Source organism: Euprymna scolopes, chromosome 10 (genome assembly GCF_053919585.1).
Source record: "Euprymna scolopes isolate OS-2025 chromosome 10, ASM5391958v1, whole genome shotgun sequence".
In the NCBI taxonomy this organism is placed as follows: Eukaryota; Metazoa; Mollusca; class Cephalopoda; order Sepiida; family Sepiolidae; genus Euprymna; species Euprymna scolopes.
Window position 1 is genome coordinate 62,874,063 of NC_136491.1, and position 18,849 is coordinate 62,892,911.

Below are 18,849 nucleotides of genomic sequence, written 5' to 3' on the forward strand. Positions count from 1 at the left end.
TTCGTCAAAGCACATAAAATCCACGGACATCAATAAGAACCACCATAGAAGTCACAGCAGTTTTAAACGAGTTAGCTGTGACACGCACATTAAAAAACTCAACGACTGGACGTTATGGAAGAAGTCACCAATTTAAAATGAGTTGACGGACTGAGCGTACAACTCTCTCGCATTCTTCATTATTCTTTTACAGTGGTTGCTGGCAGTCCTGAAGGTGGCTTTAGTCTCAGTACATTTATGTTGGAAGCAATGGAAAAAGTGATTTCTGTGCACAATGGGAGCAGCACATTCCGGAGAGAACCATGGCTGGCTGTTAGGTCTTTACTGGAATTTTTTTTAGGGTATGAAACGGTCTATACCTACAATTAACGATTCTGTCAAGTCTGTTTCTATAGAGGACACATCCTTTTAAAACATGGAACACAGAAGTAGATCAGATATAAATGAACGGAAACTATCCTAGTCAGCCATAGATTATCGATAAACTGTACGATGGAGAGGTACATCAGAGGACTTATTACATTTTGTTTTTATTTTAACTGATACAACCAAGTGGTTGGAAGATCCGAGTAGAGACAGAACAGAAGAGGAACATAGCTCAGGGCAAGTTGTGAGGAAAAGATCTATGAAACTTGCATACTGACCGACAGTATCGGGCACACGGGTGTGTTCGCGAACAATCTGAATGAAGTCATAAGCAATGGAGAAATTGTGACAGAACCTCCTCTCATCATCTGTCTTGTTTGAATGGGTTAACCATTCCACATTGCGAACATTGAAGTCTCCACAGACGTGAATGTTAGCTGAAGGATGAGCATATAGGATGTGGTCAATTTTCTCAGATATGCCCTTAAAGATAGTAACTCTGCTGTTGTGTGAGTGATAGAGGGCAAATATAAATGCAGTCATGTGAGCAAGTGCAACCTGGAAGCACACATAGGGTAATTATGATCCTCTCTGGAGATGTCCCTACCACATGGAAAGCCATCTTTAATGTAGTAGGCACATATTCCATGCCCATTTTGATCTTGGAGGTCATTTAGATGTTAAGTTAGAGTATCTTTTAATTCTAAACTCTTCTAGGGAAATAGTCGGTCCAATGCCAGTTTCGCTTAGGAATAATAGTTCTGGTTTAATCTCCTGTAATTGGGTTTCAACCTCTTGAAGGAGAAAGAGACATGGTGATAGGGGACTATGTTGGAAGTTGACGATCTGGGTTTTATCGTGTATTTTTTCTGAAAACTTTTCATGATGATTTTTTGGGATTTGTGGAATAGGTCGACAGCCTTGCTTAGAGCAGGGCAGAGAGGGAAAGTAAGAGAGAAAAAGAAATGAAGAAATATATTTTTTTTGTAGCACATGATAAAGTAAAGCCATAACAATTACCCACTAATATAGCATCGACAAGCCCCACCAGAAGCTACTAAGGTCCAGAATCCATTCACCAAATGGCAATACAGCAGCCCCAGTAGGACAGCCTCTTTATTGGTTAAACCAAGGTCTGGGTCCCTGATTATCAGGCAGATAACGTCAGCCCAGGTAAAATGTTTACTTCCAGCACCCTTACTGGTGACATGACCACAAGGATAGACGTAGAAACAGAAAATATCCGACATCTCTGGCGACTGTTCACGCAAGATACTGCAAACCTACAATATATTATATCGCCACTACAGGATATATCACTCGCTAAATCAAAATTGCCTTAAAACCTTGATTTAGATTTTGGCAATTTTTGAACACATAAAACTCACATGGATTAAAAGCATACAAATTGTGAAAATAATTTTTTCCATTTCAAATATACTTTTCATCACAAACCCAATTTGTTTGCTAATTAATTATTTCTTGATTTTGAATAATAATTAAAATACTAAATTCTTACAAATAAATGTATATCATATTTTCAGCATTTACTTCTTGGAAAATTACGGCTACAATGCGCCAACATATTGGAATCCAAAGGTAAAACACATTTGTACTCTTCGTCAAGATAGCAAATAGTTTATTAACTGTAGACTATCAAGGAGATTATATGCTTATATAAAATTCAATACTTAATAATAGTAATACTCATAATTAAGAATCATCTGCTTTGAGTAAAAAACAAATTATCATATTAGAAAATAAACAAAAGAGGATAAATAAAATTATAATATGCAGTAAACACACTCCCACATATTTGAACAAACACACTTCTATATATTGAAATCAAACCACTCCTACATATTAAAATACAACACTCATGGATATTTACAAACAATGTACGCCTACATATTGAAACAATAACAGTCTTACATATCAAAAGTAACATACTCTTATATATCTTAACAAACACACTTCTATGTAGTCAAACAAATAGACTCCTCTGTAACTATACAAGTGATCTCATACATATATAGGCAAATGCACACTTACATTTTTAAACATGCTTCAACATATTTAAACAAACACGTTCCTAGATATTCAAACAAACATGTTCCTAGATATTAAAACAAACACGTTCCTAGATATTCAAACAAACATGTTCCTAGATATTCAAACAAACACGTTCTTAGATATTCACACAAACACATTCCGAGATATTCAAACAAACACGTTCCTAGATATTCAAACAAACATGTTCCTAGATATTCAAACAAACATGTTCCTAGATATTCAAACACATTCCTAGATATTCAAACAAACACATTCCTAGATATTCAAACAAACATGTTCCTAGATATTCAAACAAACACATTCCTAGATATTCAAACAAACACATTCCTAGATATTCAAACACATTCCTAGATATTCAAACAAACACATTCCTAGATATTCAAACAAACATGTTCCTAGATATTCAAACAAACATGTTCCTAGATATTCAAACAAACACATTCCTAGATATTCAAACAAGCACATTCCTAGATATTCAAACAAACATGTGCCTAGATATTCAAACAAACACATTCCTAGATATTCAAACAAACACATTCCTAGATATTCAAACAAACACATTCCTAGATATTCAAACACATTCCTAGATATTCAAACAAACACATTCCTAGATATTCAAACAAACACATTCCTAGATATTCAAACAAACACATTCCTAGATATTCAAACAAACACATTCCTAGATATTCAAACAAACATGTTCCTAGATATTCAAACAAACACATTCCTAGATATTCAAACAAACACATTCCTAGATATTCAAACAAACACATTCCTAGATATTCAAACGAACACATTCCAAGATATTTAAACAAACATGTTCCTAGATATTCAAACAAACACATTCCTAGATATTCAAACACATTCCTAGATATTCAAACAAACACATTCCTAGATATTCAAACAAACACATTCCTAGATATTCAAACAAACACATTCCTAGATATTCAAACAAACACATTCCTAGATATTCAAACAAACACATTCCTAGATATTCAAACGAACACATTCCAAGATATTTAAACAAACATGTTCCTAGATATTCAAACAAACACATTCCTTGTCTGTGAAATCTGCCAGTCGATTGATCTGGCACCTGTTCACTGGACAAGAAACGCAAAAGACGGAACAGACGATGGATAGAACTCACCACACCACAACAGAATTTTTGTATACTTATTGATTACAGTCTATGGTTGCAGTATGGTAGCCACTCCGTCGATGCAACCGCCATTATCCGACAGTGAGAAGGTTTTCCTTGAGCAAGGTCCACCAATGGAGACACTGATAGACAATGGTGCTGTGTTTACTAGTAAGAAGTTCAAGAAATTTGTGAATAGTTGGGACGTACATCTGTAGTTTCAATGTACCTACTTGCCAAGCGGGAACTGAATCATCGAATGAAACCACAGAACCGTCAAAACCATCGCAGCCAGGAAGGGCTCTACAATATTTGAGACGGTCTATTGATACAATGTCACCCCAAAAGATTACATTTCATCTTCCACAGCATCGACTGATGCATTGCATAGGTACCATGTCAGGGTGAAGGGCATTGAAGCCAACCCACTGCCTAAACTGGAAGTGACCTGAAAGAAGTTTAAGAAGGAAGTAAGTGGACAAGATATGATACTGGACGTCACTGAGGTAACTCGCTCGCAATCAGTGAGCTTTGATGGTGTGCCCAGTCATGTTAAAGATTTACGGTTGGTGACACAGTGACAACCACTATTGGATGACGAAAGCGAATTCAATTCTGAAATCAGTGAGCCATTTCTCTGGTTTACACCATCTTCATCAGACAGTGATTGGAATATTAGCAGCCTCCCAGCGGATACAGTGATTATTAACCTTCAGACTGCAGATGAAATCACACATGAGAATGAAGCCTGTGTTGTTCCTCTTCGTAGAAGTGCTCGGCAAAAACGATCGGCACATGTGTGTGATCATATGATCAGGGAGGAATGTAGCGAAAATTGTGGCTTTCCATGAAAATGATCGCATGTTATGTGAAATCAAGCTATCGGAGGGAGGGAAGAAAAAAATCAAGATGGTGATGCACACAACTTTTATAACACAGCGGTCTCGCAAAGTGACAGAAAATTTTGTGGCTCGTGTGCAAATCTTGCCGCTTGACTAAATAAAAGGAGACCGTGGGAAGAACACAGACAAATGGTGACAAGAATCCTTAGAGACTGTTAGACGTGAATCACTCTTACATATTGAAACAAACTCACTTTTACATATTGAAAGAAACTCACTTTTACATCTTGAAGCCAACTCACTCTTACATATTAAAACAAGCTCACTTTTACATATTGAAAGAAACTCACTTTTACATATTGAAACCAACTCACTTTTACATATTGAAGCATACTCATTTTTACATTTTGAAACAAACTCACTTTTACATATTGAAAGAAACTTACTTTTACATATTGAAAAATAGTCACTCTTACATATTAAAACATACTCACTTTTACATATTGAAACATACTCACTCTTACATATTGAAACATACTCACTCTTACATATTAAAACAAACTCACTCTTACATATTGAAACATACTTTTACATATTGAAACATACTCACTTTTACATATTGAAACATACTCACTTTTACATATTAAAACAAACTCACTTTTACATATTAAAACATACTCACTTTTACATATTGAAACATACTCACTCTTACATATTGAAACATACTCACTCTTACATATTGAAACATACTCACTCTTACATATTGAAACATACTCACTCTTACATATTAAAACAAACTTACTCTTACATATTGAAACATGCTTTTACATATTGAAACATACTCACTCTTACATATTGAAACATACTTACTCTTACATATTGAAACATACTCACTCTTACATATTAAAACAAACTCACTCTTACATATTGAAACATACTTTTAAATATTGAAACATACTCACTTTTACATATTGAAACATACTCACTCTTACATATTGAAACATACTCACTCTTACATATTAAAACAAACTCACTCTTATATATTGAAACAAACTCATTCTTACATATTGAAACATACTTTTACATATTGAAACATACTCACTTTTACATATTGAAACATACTCACTCTTACATATTGAAACAAACTCACTCTTACATATTAAAACAAACTCACTCTTACATATTGAAGAAACTCACTTTTACATATTGAAAGAAACTCACTCTTACATATTGAAACATACTCACTCTTACATATTAAAACAAACTCACTCTTACATATTAAAACATACTCACTTTTACATATTGAAACATACTTTTACATATTGAAACATACTCACTCTAACATATTGAAACATACTCACTCTAACATATTGAAACATAGTCACTCTTACATATTAAAACAAACTCACTCTTACATATTGAAGAAACTCACTTTTACATATTGAAACATACTCACTCTTACATATTAAAACAAACTCACTCTTACATATTGAAACATACTTTTACATATTGAAACATACTTTTACATATTGAAACATACTCACTCTTACATATTAAAACAAACTCACTCTTACATATTGAAACATACTCATTCTTACATATTAAAACAAACTCACTCTTACATATTGAAGAAACTCACTTTTACATATTGAAAGAAACTCACTCTTACATATTGAAACATACTCACTCTTACATATTGAAAAATACTCACTCTTACATATTAAAACAAACTCACTCTTACATATTGAAACATACTCACTTTTACATATTGAAACATACTCACTCTTACATATTAAAACAAACTCACTCTTACATATTGAAGAAACTCACTTTTACATATTGAAAGAAACTCACTCTTACATATTGAAACATAGTCACTCTTACATATTAAAACATACTCACTTTTACATATTGAAACATACTCACTCTTACATATTAAAACAAACTCACTCTTACATATTGAAGAAACTCACTTTTACATATTGAAAGAAACTCACTTTTACATATTGAAATATACTCACTCTTACATATTAAAACAAACTCACTCTTACATATTAAAACAAACTCACTCTTACATATATAAGAAACTCACATTTACATATTGAAAGAAACTCACTCTTACATATTGAAGAAACTCACTTTTACATATTGAAAGAAACTCACTCTTACATATTGAAACATACTCACTCTTACATATTAAAACAAACTCACTCTTACATATTGAAACATACTTTTACATATTGAAACATACTTTTACATATTGAATAAAATAAACTCACTTTTACATATTGAAACAAACTCACTTTTACATATTGAAACATACTCACTTTTACATATTAAAACAAACTCACTTTTACATATTAAAACAAACTCACTCTTACATATTGAAAGAAGCTATCGTTTTCCAGGAAGAGTTACTTGGTTGAGGCATGTCCTAGGAACGCAACAAGCTCTCCAGAGGAATAAATGATATTCAACGATATCTAGCGATAGACACATGAAAACATCAGCAAAAACGGGTTGAGATGTCGTCAGCTTTAACTTGCTGGCATGCGTTGCATCTTCATTGCATCATACAGGCATCTTTCCATCGTCAGCATTAAGTGTATGCTGGAATTCAACACTTATACAAAAATAGCGAACAAATGCATTTTTATAAATATATAATTTATTTAAGATTTAACAATGAGGAGCATATTTTTATAAAGACCAGTTGAACCAGACGCATGCTATGTTGTGTCCGTTGGCTCCAGAATGCAAGCTTCACCTGTTTAAAAAAACAATAGAATTACATTTAATTCCCTCTTTCTTCATTGAAAGAGAGAAAAAGGGGGTGAAAGAGAAAAATAGAGAAATAGAGAGAGAGAGAGGGCATTACATTCATACATAACGTTTAAACATTGTTTTGTTTTTGTATCCATGAGTTCTTTCGGGTTTGACCTTTCAAATTCTAAGGTCTTATATCATTTTGCCTTAGTTCAGTATTATAAACAAACTGTTATTCTTGACTTGAGTCATACCAGAACATTTTCAAAAGCACCTGCTTAACACATCTACACCTCACAAGTGGAGATCAAGTTAGGCACAAGATTCATTAATGTAGAAGCCCCTCTCCCAAAAGGGGCGCTTTCCATTGTGCCACATATTGATAACAAACTCACTTTTACATCAATAGCAAAATGTTTATATTTCGGAATTTTTTAGTGTAGAATTGATAATTTATATTATTTGGATTCATTGGACTAATGTTATTCTTACAATTTTATGGCCAGTGGAACCACTAAAATTTATCAGGTGTATCTTCTTGAAATCCTTAGTCTGTACAAAATTTTGATCAAAATCCATGGAAATAGCATGCTCTTGTTTCATCATTTATGATTGGGTTGAAGTCTTAAGTAATTGTAATTGTATTCTTAGTATTGCCTGCATTGAGGATTGAACCTTCAACCTCCAGAAAAATGATTTTTACTCAGCACATTTTTACATTATGCCACAGTGTATTGCAATAAGTTCAGGGGTTACATCAGTTGAGAACAATAGTCTGATTCATTTTTTTATGTTTTTCCCTTTTTATTTGTTTATCTATTCTTTTATTGATTTTTATTTTCTTGTTTTAGGAGTGAAAGTAAGAGATCCAGATACATTTCAATTTCTCTGGATATATAATTTCCCACTTTTTGTGCCTAAAGAAGAAGTGGGTAAGTAAAGATTGTCTTTTTTTTATTATTATTTTAATGCTCCAATTTTTTCATTTTAATGATAATATTGAAATAAGTGATAGCTAGTCTCAATTTCATTAGCAAACACTATATATACATAGACCAATAATCAGTTCTGCATCCTACTTCACCATTCTGCTAACAAAATCGAAGTACAAATACTCTTTGGAAATAGGTTACAATAACAACTCTTGAATTGAAAGCCATGTTTAATTTCAGAAGAGTTTCTAATGGATAGCTATTCTGTACAAGACCTGGAGATGGAGGATTTTCAGTAGGTAGCTGTTCTGTACAGGTTTTGGACTTTTTGCAAGCAAGTAAAATATCTTTCTTGTGTTAACAAGAAAAAAATATGTGCTGGAATGCTAAAGATTCAATATTTTTATGGAGCCACTCTGGTTTCCGATTGGTTGCTAGCAAAACGTGGCTCCATTTGATTCGTCATTTCCTATTGCCAGTGTCTAACAGTAGAACCTTCTAATTTTCGTTGATTATACCCTCCTCCTTAAAGTCCATTCAGTTTTCATTTTTAATTCTGTTAAAAAATAAATATGTGTGTGTGTGAAATAAAACAAGTTACAATGTGTAAAATAAAAACCGAAAAGTCATTTACTTCATTTAAAATTTGTAAAAAAAAGAAGCAATATTTTAATTTTGTTTAAATGTCAAAATAACTGTGTGTAGAAAGAAATTGATTTTTATTTTTACCTTGAAAAGGTGAGCATGTGAGAAAAAAAAAGACATTTTGAATTTTAATCATGCAATTTTAGTCTAATATATATATATATATATATATATATATATATATATATATATATATATATACACGTTATATGTATCTGTAAAAAATGTATTTATATTTTCGTTAATTAAAATTAAAACGAAGCATAAGGAATAAATAGATAAGACTTATCTAATTTTTGCTCAGTTAGAAAAAGAGTATTGTGCACAAAGTAAAAGTAAAAAAGTCAATTTTAATTTATGCAAACCTTAAGATAAGCATGTAAAAAATTATTTGTAAAAAAGGAAAAGAAAAAAGGTGATTTTATTTTTCATTCATTAAAAAAATATATTTACTTATTTATTTATTTTTAGTAAAAGTTTAAACATTTGTTACACATTTAATATGTTAAAAGCGTTAATACAAACAAAATGGATACAGAATACAAACAAAATGGATGCAGTTTTATGTCTTGCTAAAGACAATGTTACTTTTACGTTTTTTGTTTTTATGTGGGCTTGTGAAAAAGTTATTTAAAGTCAAATTCCAACAAGTTTAAAGATAAAACGTTTTAATTTTATTTTTGTCGCCGATTATGTAAATATATCAGCTATGTAATTTACAAGAATGGATGCTATGTAATTTACAAGAATTGATTCCATTTTTACTTCATTTCTTATGAAGTAATATTTAATATCTATATGCTTAGATCCTTGGTGAATTACTGTGTTCTGTGCTGAGACTATGCTACCACAATTAATTACTATAGAAGCTTCAGTTAATTCTGCTTTTAAAACAGTCTTTAGATATAGTGTTTCTTGTGCAGAATGTGGAAGCACTATAAATTCCATTTCACAAGTAGAGAGAGATACAATCTGCTGCTTTTTAGATTTCCATAAATAATAGGCCCATCTTTTGATAGTCGAAAACAATATCAAATTATACCTTGTTAATCTTCAGCATTTCCCCAATCTGAATATGAAAACCCCTCTAATTTAAGGGGCTTGTTTTTATTTTCTAAATACTAAATGCTGTTTCTTTAGTTCCTTTTAAATAATGAAGGACTTGTTTAGCTCTGTTTAAATCTTTCATTATTAGTCTTGATCATTTTTGTGATAGTTTTGTTACTGTATAACATATGTCAAGTCTGTCGGGGTCGCCTGGCCTTTTTTTGGGAACTGACTTCCTCCACAAATAATAAAAATAAAAATAAGAAATCTTATGTGCAACACAAACGGAGGTTTATTTCTGGAATAGAAATAACAAACAATAACAAGTTAAAACATAGTTCTCAATATTTCAGAGTTCCTTTTTTTGAGTTCATATGAAAGATGTAGAGTCTCTTTTTTGATATTTTTTTCAATATTAATGTTCATCTGTTAAAAGAGAGTATTAATGCGCGGAGCAATGGAAATGAAATAATTGATGTTTGCACGCATGGCAAGTCCTAATGAGAAAGCGTAGAATGAGTCGGAAGAGTTTAAAGAGACGAAAGAATGCTCGAAAGGCTAAGAGACTAAAGAGATAGATTTTGTGTTTGTGCATGTTTATATTTGATTTGATCGGCTCCAAACGAGCTCTAGAAAATCAGTTTTAAAATGTGTCCTAGGAGGAATTCCATTGGACGGAAGACATCACATGGGGTGCTTTCAACTACGTACGCACCTTTGGTATATAAAGGTCACGCCGGAATTTGCGTGGGTGTCATTTTTCATTTTTTTAACGCGCCGAAAACAATCAATTGCACTGCGCGCCTAAATTGTATTTAACGATTTTCAATTTGAATATTAAACTGTGCCAACTGGCACAAATACTCCCCCCATATTGGAAAAAAAAAAAAGTTTTTTTCAATATGTAATGTATTCCTTGAAATGTTTCGGCCAGTGGACTTTCCTACCCGTTTTTGTCATGGGTTTGGTGTCCTCGTCATTTTCTGCTGGTCTCCCATGTTCTAAGGGAATTTGTTCTGGTGGGGAAATTGTCTGAGGGTATTCCTCAATGTATGCTGGTTTAATTCGGTCGATCGCGATGTTGTCTTTCCTGTCTTTCCGTTTTTGTGCAATTAATTCCATAGTTAACGAACTGGAATTTAGTGAAGTTATTGCAGCTCGTGATAATGCGTTCGCCACGATGTTTTCTTGCCCCTTGACGTATCTGATGTCTGTGGAATATTGGGCAATATAATCAAGGTGTCTGATTTCTCTTGGACCATATTTATCTACATGCGTATGCAGTGCATATGTTAACGGTTTATGGTCAGTGTAAATACAGAAGTTTCTTCCTTCTAACAGATGTCTAAAATGTTTAATTGACAAATAAATTGCTAATAGTTCCCTTGAAAAGGTACTGTACTTTGTCTGTGTCTTGCTCAGTATGGCTGAGAAAAACGATATAGGGGTCATTGTATCCCCTGTCAGTTGATGTATAACTGCTCCTACAGCTATGTCTGACGCGTCTGTTGTAAGTGTAAGCTTCGATTCTTCACTGTCCTTAATATAATTCAATTTTGTGAAATTGACTAAGGCAGTTTTAGCTTGATGGAAAGCTTTTAAAGCTGATCCGTCCAGTTTTAATTGTTGGTTTTTCATTTTGTTCTTCAATAATGACGTTAACGGTGCAAGGATTGTGGAACAGTTGGGTAAAAATCGTCTGTAGTAATTAATTATACCTATGAAGCGACGAACTTGTCTAACAGACGTAGGTTGTGGAAAATCCGTAATGGCGCTTACTTTCTCGGGTAATGGTGATATACCATCCTTATCAATTGAATGTCCAAGGAAGTTTACTTCTTGCTGACTGAAAATACATTTGTCCAAGTTTATTTTTAAACCGTAATGGGACAGTTTTTGAAAAACTTGTTCCAAGTGTTGTTTATGTTCGTCGAGGTTTCTACTAGCAATTAGGACATCATCCACGTAAGCGAATACGAATGGAAGGTCCCTAAAAACCTTGTCTATTAACCTTTGGAAGGTTTGACAAGCGTTCCTAAGTCCGAATGGCATTCTGACGAATTCATAAAGTCCAAATGGTGTGGTCAGTGCTGTTTTGTGGATATCTTCATCCGCCACCGGTATTTGGTAATACGCTTTTACTAAATCCACTTTGGAAAATACCGTGGCATTTTGCAGTCCGATTGCAAAATCGTGAATGTGTGGGATAGGGTATCTATCCGGTAGATAGATACACTGCGCGCCTAAATTGTATTTAACGATTTTTAAATTTGAATATTAAACTGTGCCAACTGGCACAAGTCTCATAGCAGTCATCTATTATATAAATCTCACCTGTCTGTTAGTGTGTGTGTATGTATGTATGTATGTATGTATGTATGTATGTATGTCTCACTAAAACTTTTGTCATTGGTATTGGACCACCATGAAATTAGTATTGTTGAGAGCAATCTCTCGCATGAATAATATGTAAAAATTGGCCAAAAAGATTAATTCTGTCTGGGTCAACTGGCTGGTTTTTGCTCCAGAAAAATCCCATGTAATTTCTATGTAAGTTCAATGTATTTATATACATTTGAAAAAATGTTGACTAATGTCACCAGAAATGACGTCAGCTGTCGTTAATGGTGATTATTTATGCTTCCAGAAGAGACTAGTCCAATGTGTTTGTTCATACCGAAAGAAGTACTGATTTTCATGTTAAAAAAAATGGTACCTACGTGATTATTGCGTATCAAATACCAAGAATCACAAGAAATGATGAAGTAGAAAAAAATTTATGATTAAAAATATTTATCGATAAGACGAACTGAATACAGTTGCTTTGTTTTAAAAAACAAACAATGGATTTTAGTATCAGTTGAAAACTGCCGTTTCATTATACAGGAAATTATGCCATTTTACTAAAACTTGACTGGCCATTTGTTTTTAGCATTTGTTCAAATATATCCTAACTATGTTTATTGGGGGAGGGGTCGCTTTATGAAAAGAACAGTTACTACACTTTGAGATATTAAATTTTTTATTCACAGGAAAAAGAAAAATACTATTAGGAAAATGAACAAAAAATTTAGGCTTGGTCTTAGCCAAAAGACCAACTATTAGTATATAGTATAATTTCCTCCCAAACATTATCATCTCCTATGCATCAAAAATCTTTATGATGTACGACATTGACATTAGATGTCATATTCCAAAAATCACATGGAAAAATTGTTGATTCTAAAAATCAGATAAATGAATCAAGTGTACACTGAGGGCTTATTTGTCACATTCCAAAAATCACATAAATAGATCAAATACTGCTGAATTCTTATTTGCGTCCGTAATGTACTAAAACTAAATTATTCTTAATATGGGGAGGTGGGGATAATATGTTAATATTATGGAATATGGACCGTGTTAAAATAATAACGGTTATTATCTTAATATTGGGAGGGGACGGAATTTTTTTTAAACTCTTCCGTACTTTCACCTAACAATTTAATAATTACCAATATGGGGAGAGGGGTATAATATTTTTCCTATTACGGGATACAGACCGTGCTGAAATAATAAAGGTTATTATTTAGAAAGCCATTCTTAATATTGGGAGGGGGGATTTTTTTAAACTCTTTTGTACTTTCACCTAACAATTTAATAATTATCAATATGGGGAGGGTGATAATACTTTAACTATTATGGCATATGAACTGTGCTGAAATAAAAACGGTATTATTTAGAAAGCCATTCTTAATATTGAGAAGGGAGAGTATTTGTTTAAACTCTTCTGTACTTTCACCTAACAATTTAATAATTATCAATATGGGAAGGTGGGGGGGGTAATATTTTTAGATTATAGAATACGGACCGTGCTTAAATAAAAACGTTATTATTTAAAAAGCCATTCTTAATATTGGGAGGGGATTTTTTTAACTCTTCTGCACTTTCACCTAACAATTTAATAATTCTTAATATGTGAAGGGGGGATAATATTTTTCTGTTATGGAATACAGACCGTGCTGAAATAAAAACGTTATTATTTAGAAAGTCATTCTTAATATTGGGAGGGAAGGGGATTTTTTTTTAACTCTTTTGTACTTTCACCTAACAATTTAATAATTCTTAATGGGGGGGTAATATTTTACTACATTTTTTTAGCATTTGTTCAAATGTGATATCCTAACTTTGTTTAGGGGGGGGGATAAGATCACTTGAATGCAAAGACAGAGATACTGATCTTTGATCTTAGCCAAAAGACCAAGTATTATTATATAGCATAATTTCCTCCTAGCTGTTATCTTCTATTAAAATAAATGCATAAAAAATCGGTGCAAGTCTATTATTGGGCCGAAAATGAAGTCGGTTACATGGAAAATCTGCAAAAAAACAGTATAACGTACGTACTTGTCATTGCATGTACATGTCATATTCCAAAAATCACGTAAATCGATCAAGTAGTTTTTTTTTTATTTAAGAAAATCAAATATTAAAGCACAGTTAATCGAGAATAAGTCGAGCGCCATGTTGGATCGACACTATGTCAGCTAACGCCACCTAACAGCCAAATGCGATCCACGGATCAAAGAAGGGGGAGATAATTGACATATTTATTTATTTTTTTATTTTTTTCCTGAAATGCCGAAAACAAACTTTTTCCTATTACAAATACAAATTAATAAAGTAACAATAACGACTTCTTTTCCTTTTTAGGAATGTCCGATTCAGTTATTTATTTGGAATAAAATGTCCGAATCAGTTATTTATTTGGAATGAAAAAAAAATATAAACTGATAAAATAAGACAACGACTTCTTTTCCTAAGAGTCAACAAATTAATAATTTCAAATACTGATTTCATGTCCGAATCAGTTTTTTTTTTAATAGACTTTAAGCGGACATGAAAAAAAAGGCGATTATCTCCCCCTTCTTTGATCCGTGGATCGCATTTGGCTGTTAGGTGGCGTTAGCTGACATAGTGTCGATCCAACATGGCGCTCGACTTATTCTCGATTAACTGTGCTTTAATATTTGATTTTCTTAAATAAAAAAAAAACTACTTGATCGATTTACGTAATTTTTGGAATATGACATGTACATGCAATGACAAGTACGTACGTTATACTGTTTTTTTGCAGATTTTCCATGTAACCGACTTCATTTTCGGCCCAATAATAGACTTGCACCAAAAAATCTTTATAATGTACGACATTGACATTGACATTAGGAAAGCATCACATAGTAAAGAGCTGCTGATTCCAAAAATCAGATAAAAGGATCAAGTGTACACTGAGGCCTTATTTGTCACATTCCGAAAATCACGTAAATAGACAAAGTACTGCTGTATTCTTATTTGCATCCATAATGTGCTAAAACTAAATAATACTGAATATGGAGAGAGATGGGGAATAATATTTTACAATTATAGAATAGAAACCGTGCGGAAATAAAAACGTTATTATTTGGAAAGCAATTCTTAATATTAAGAGAGGAGGGGATTTTTTTTTTTAACTCTGTTGTATTTTCACTTAACAATTTAATAATTATCTATATGGGGAGATGGATAATACTTTTTTATTATTAGATACGAACCGTGCTGAAATAACAACCTTATTTAGAAAGCCATTCTTAATATTAGACAAAAATCGTATTTTAACTTTAAAGCCTTTTATTATATACTAGCGGGAGTACCCGGCGTTGCCCGGGTGTTTGGAAGTGTGTGTGGTGTTAAATAAAAAAGAACCGGGGGGTGGGGGGTAGGATCGAACCAGAAGCCCTGAGGCGAAGTTTGAAAATAAAATTGGCCAGCCAGACAGAATGAGTTAGTGAAAGATGTTTGAATTTATTTAAGTAAGAACCAAATTGACAGGTGCGCGCCTGGAAGTCGTCGAGCGTTACGACGACGACATAGGTTTGTTTGTTATAAGTGAAATAAAAAAAAGAAAACATCGTTTTAATTAAGTGGGGGAGAGTAATCAAAACATCGAAAAAAAACCACAAAAAAATCTAACGTAAGGCAAACGAACGATGAAAACATAAAAACGAACACGTGAAAAATGGCTTGAATAAGCCTGTTTCGATATTAAATATTTTTGGGTGTGTGGTCGGGGGTAGATAAGCGAAGTAAGAAAAAACCCAGAAAAACAGACTTTACGTGAAAAATGGCTTAAATAACACTGGTTCAATATTTAAATTTAAAAAATCGAAAAAAAAAAAAAAAAGACATCTCACATCACGATTCGAACCCAAAACGTTTAGATAATGAACCAACGTGCTAATCGACTGACCTAACGTGATGTACATGAAATTTGTTCAGTTTTTCAACTATTTAAAGTAAATCAGGTAATGACGTCATCTGACGCATGCATAGAACCGGTCGAGAGGGCCGTTTTTGTTGACCCCCCCCTCCCCCGTCGAAAATTGTTGATTTTGGGGGGAAAAGATGAACATTTTTGGCCAATTTTTCGAGTGAAGGATGGAGCTTCAATATGATACCGAGTTTGTGAATTTTTGTTGTGTCTGTCGAAAGTTTTTAGCAGACGCACAAACACATATACATACATTTTCGCTTTTATATATATAGAAGACTATAATGTTATACTAAAAGTGAGTTAATCAACGTTTGTTTCTCTAAAGTTTTTTCTTAAAGCCTTATATGATTCAAGCACAGTAGTGTTTGAATATATGGTTAAGTGGCAATTTTAGTCATTTAGAACTGCTTTAAAGCTTCACCGCTCACTCATTTTTCGATCAAATTTCAAGCAATTATTACAGTTTATAGATCACCTTCTCAGCTATATTGTGAAAAAAAAAAATTTCAATTTTCGTTCAGTAAAACAAAAGTTATGGCGAATTTTCTGGTGTCCAAAATCGTAAAAATTCATTAGGACATGAGCAACATTTTTTATGACTGGTTTTCATAGCAACCATGTCACTTCAGCAACTAGTGTTGCTACTAATTCACTGCTTTGCAAGTGAAGCAGAGAGAATGAAAGCAGACGAGTGCCGTACATTGTTATTACATATGTGTATGTTATGTTTATGGGGGCAAAAAAATAAGACTGAAATTAAACAAAGAACAAGTGAATTTTCTGGAAGCCTGGAAAAATCATAGATTACAATAGAAAAATGTGAGCATGAAAAGTAATATGGTTAAGCTTAAACATGGAAAAGTGAAGGACTAGTTGTTAAAACTGGAAAAGAAAAGGACAGCATATTCCAGTAAAAAATATAATAAATTTATAACTTAAAATATTGCCGCATTAGGAATTTAAAAAAAAAAATTCAATTGAACATTATATAATCAATTCTTAATGCTGCAATATTTTAAGTTATAATTGTATTATATTTTTTGGTACTTGTACAGTTTAATCACGACATTAAAAAATGAAAATATCGAAAAAATGTTATATTGCACGTATCCGTTATGGAACAAAGTTCTCCAAAAAAAAATTTCACTTAATTTCATCAAGTACTTTTTGATTTACAGCGAAAAAACAATTTGTTATGATACCGAGCAAAAGGTTTGATTTTTAAGAAGAAAAGCTAGTTATTAAAGATGGGGAGTGAGTATCGGCGCTTTACATGGAGTTATCTCCCCGTGGCGTGTTCAGCAAAGTTCACAGTGGCTGACTTCAATGTGCTCTCAAAAGAATGTGTTTTTCCGCTGTAAAAAAAAAACTACTCGATCAAATTAAATGAAATTTTTTTGGAGATCTTCAGTCCAAAACAGATACGTACAATATAACCTTTTTTTCGATATTTTCATTTTTGATGTCTTGACTAGACTGTACAAGTACCTATTTTTTACTAGAATATCTTGTCCTTTTCTTTTCCAGCTTTAACAACTAGTCCTTTACTTTTCCATGTTTAAGCTTAACCATATTACTTTTCATGCTCGCATTTTTCTATTGTAATATATATATATATATATATATATATATATATATATATATATATATATATATATATATTATAAAAAAAGTGCTCCGCCGAAGTAGCTCCAGCTCTCTCCAAACTTTACAACAATGAATTTGGCTTTGCTGCCTGCTGGAAAACTGCTTCTGTGGTACCAGTTTTCAAGAATTCTGGCGAAAGAACTGACCCAGTAAATTATTGCCCCATTAGCCTCCTCCCACTTTTCGCCAAAATATTTGAGTCCATAATTAACCAAGCTCAAATCCATCACCTTACAGATGCTAAACTTCTGACCGACCAACAATACGGATTTAGGCAAGCCCGTTCCACAGCAGACATCCTAACTGTAATACTATTCACTGGACAAAGCAGAAGAGGGTAGAGTGGTAGCTCTAGATATATTTAAGGCTTTTGACAAGGTATGGCATGAAGGTCCTCTTAGGAAAATCAGATCATGCGGTATCACTGGAAGAATACTTAACATAATTAAATCCTTCTTAGATAACAGAAAAATCCAGGTTGTCCTCAATGGTTGTACATCTAAACAATATGACAGAAATGTGAGAGTGCCTGAAGGGTCTATACTTGACCTCTATTATTCTTAATATTCATAAATGACCTCCCTGACAAAATTGTCTGTGAGATGGGTATATATGCTGATGACACCACACTCTATGACAGACATGACAGGAAAACAAATGAACACATATCTAAAGAAATGGCAGAAACACTAGAGGATGACCTCCAATCTGTAGTGGAATGGGGACAAAAATAGATACTCACATTCAATGCTGCCAAGACTAAACTTGTTTCCTTCAATAATTACAAGAAACCTTCTCTACCATCAATAGCAATGGCCAAACACTCTTTATCTGAAAGTACATCTTTTAAACTCCTTAGCCTAATGTTCATAGGAAACATGAGTTGGAACAATTACATTGAGAGCATTGCCAGGACCGCTGCAATTACATTGAGAGCATTACCAGGACCGCTGCAATTACATTGAGAGCATTACCAGGACCGCTGCAATTACATTGAGAGCATTACCAGGACCGCTGCAATTACATTGAGAGCATTGCCAGGACCGCTGCAAAGAAGGTAGGTTCTCTCTACCGTGCTAGAAAGCTACGTATCCTGTACCT

At 33.0% G+C, this 18,849-nt stretch overlaps 1 protein-coding gene across 3 annotated transcripts in view; it reads left to right on the plus strand.

The window, feature by feature from the left end:
• The window catches only part of LOC145286014 (aspartate--tRNA ligase, mitochondrial-like), a 517,834-nt gene that overhangs the window by 438,259 nt on the left and 60,726 nt on the right, over nt 1–18,849 (plus strand). For all 3 annotated transcript variants that reach the window (XM_080134627.1, XM_080134626.1, XM_080134628.1), the window contains 2 exons: nt 1,911–1,965; nt 8,040–8,120. In XM_080134627.1, coding sequence (XP_079990753.1) covers nt 1,911–1,965; nt 8,040–8,120 — 136 coding nt within the window. The remainder of the gene's footprint in view (nt 1–1,910; nt 1,966–8,039; nt 8,121–18,849) is intronic.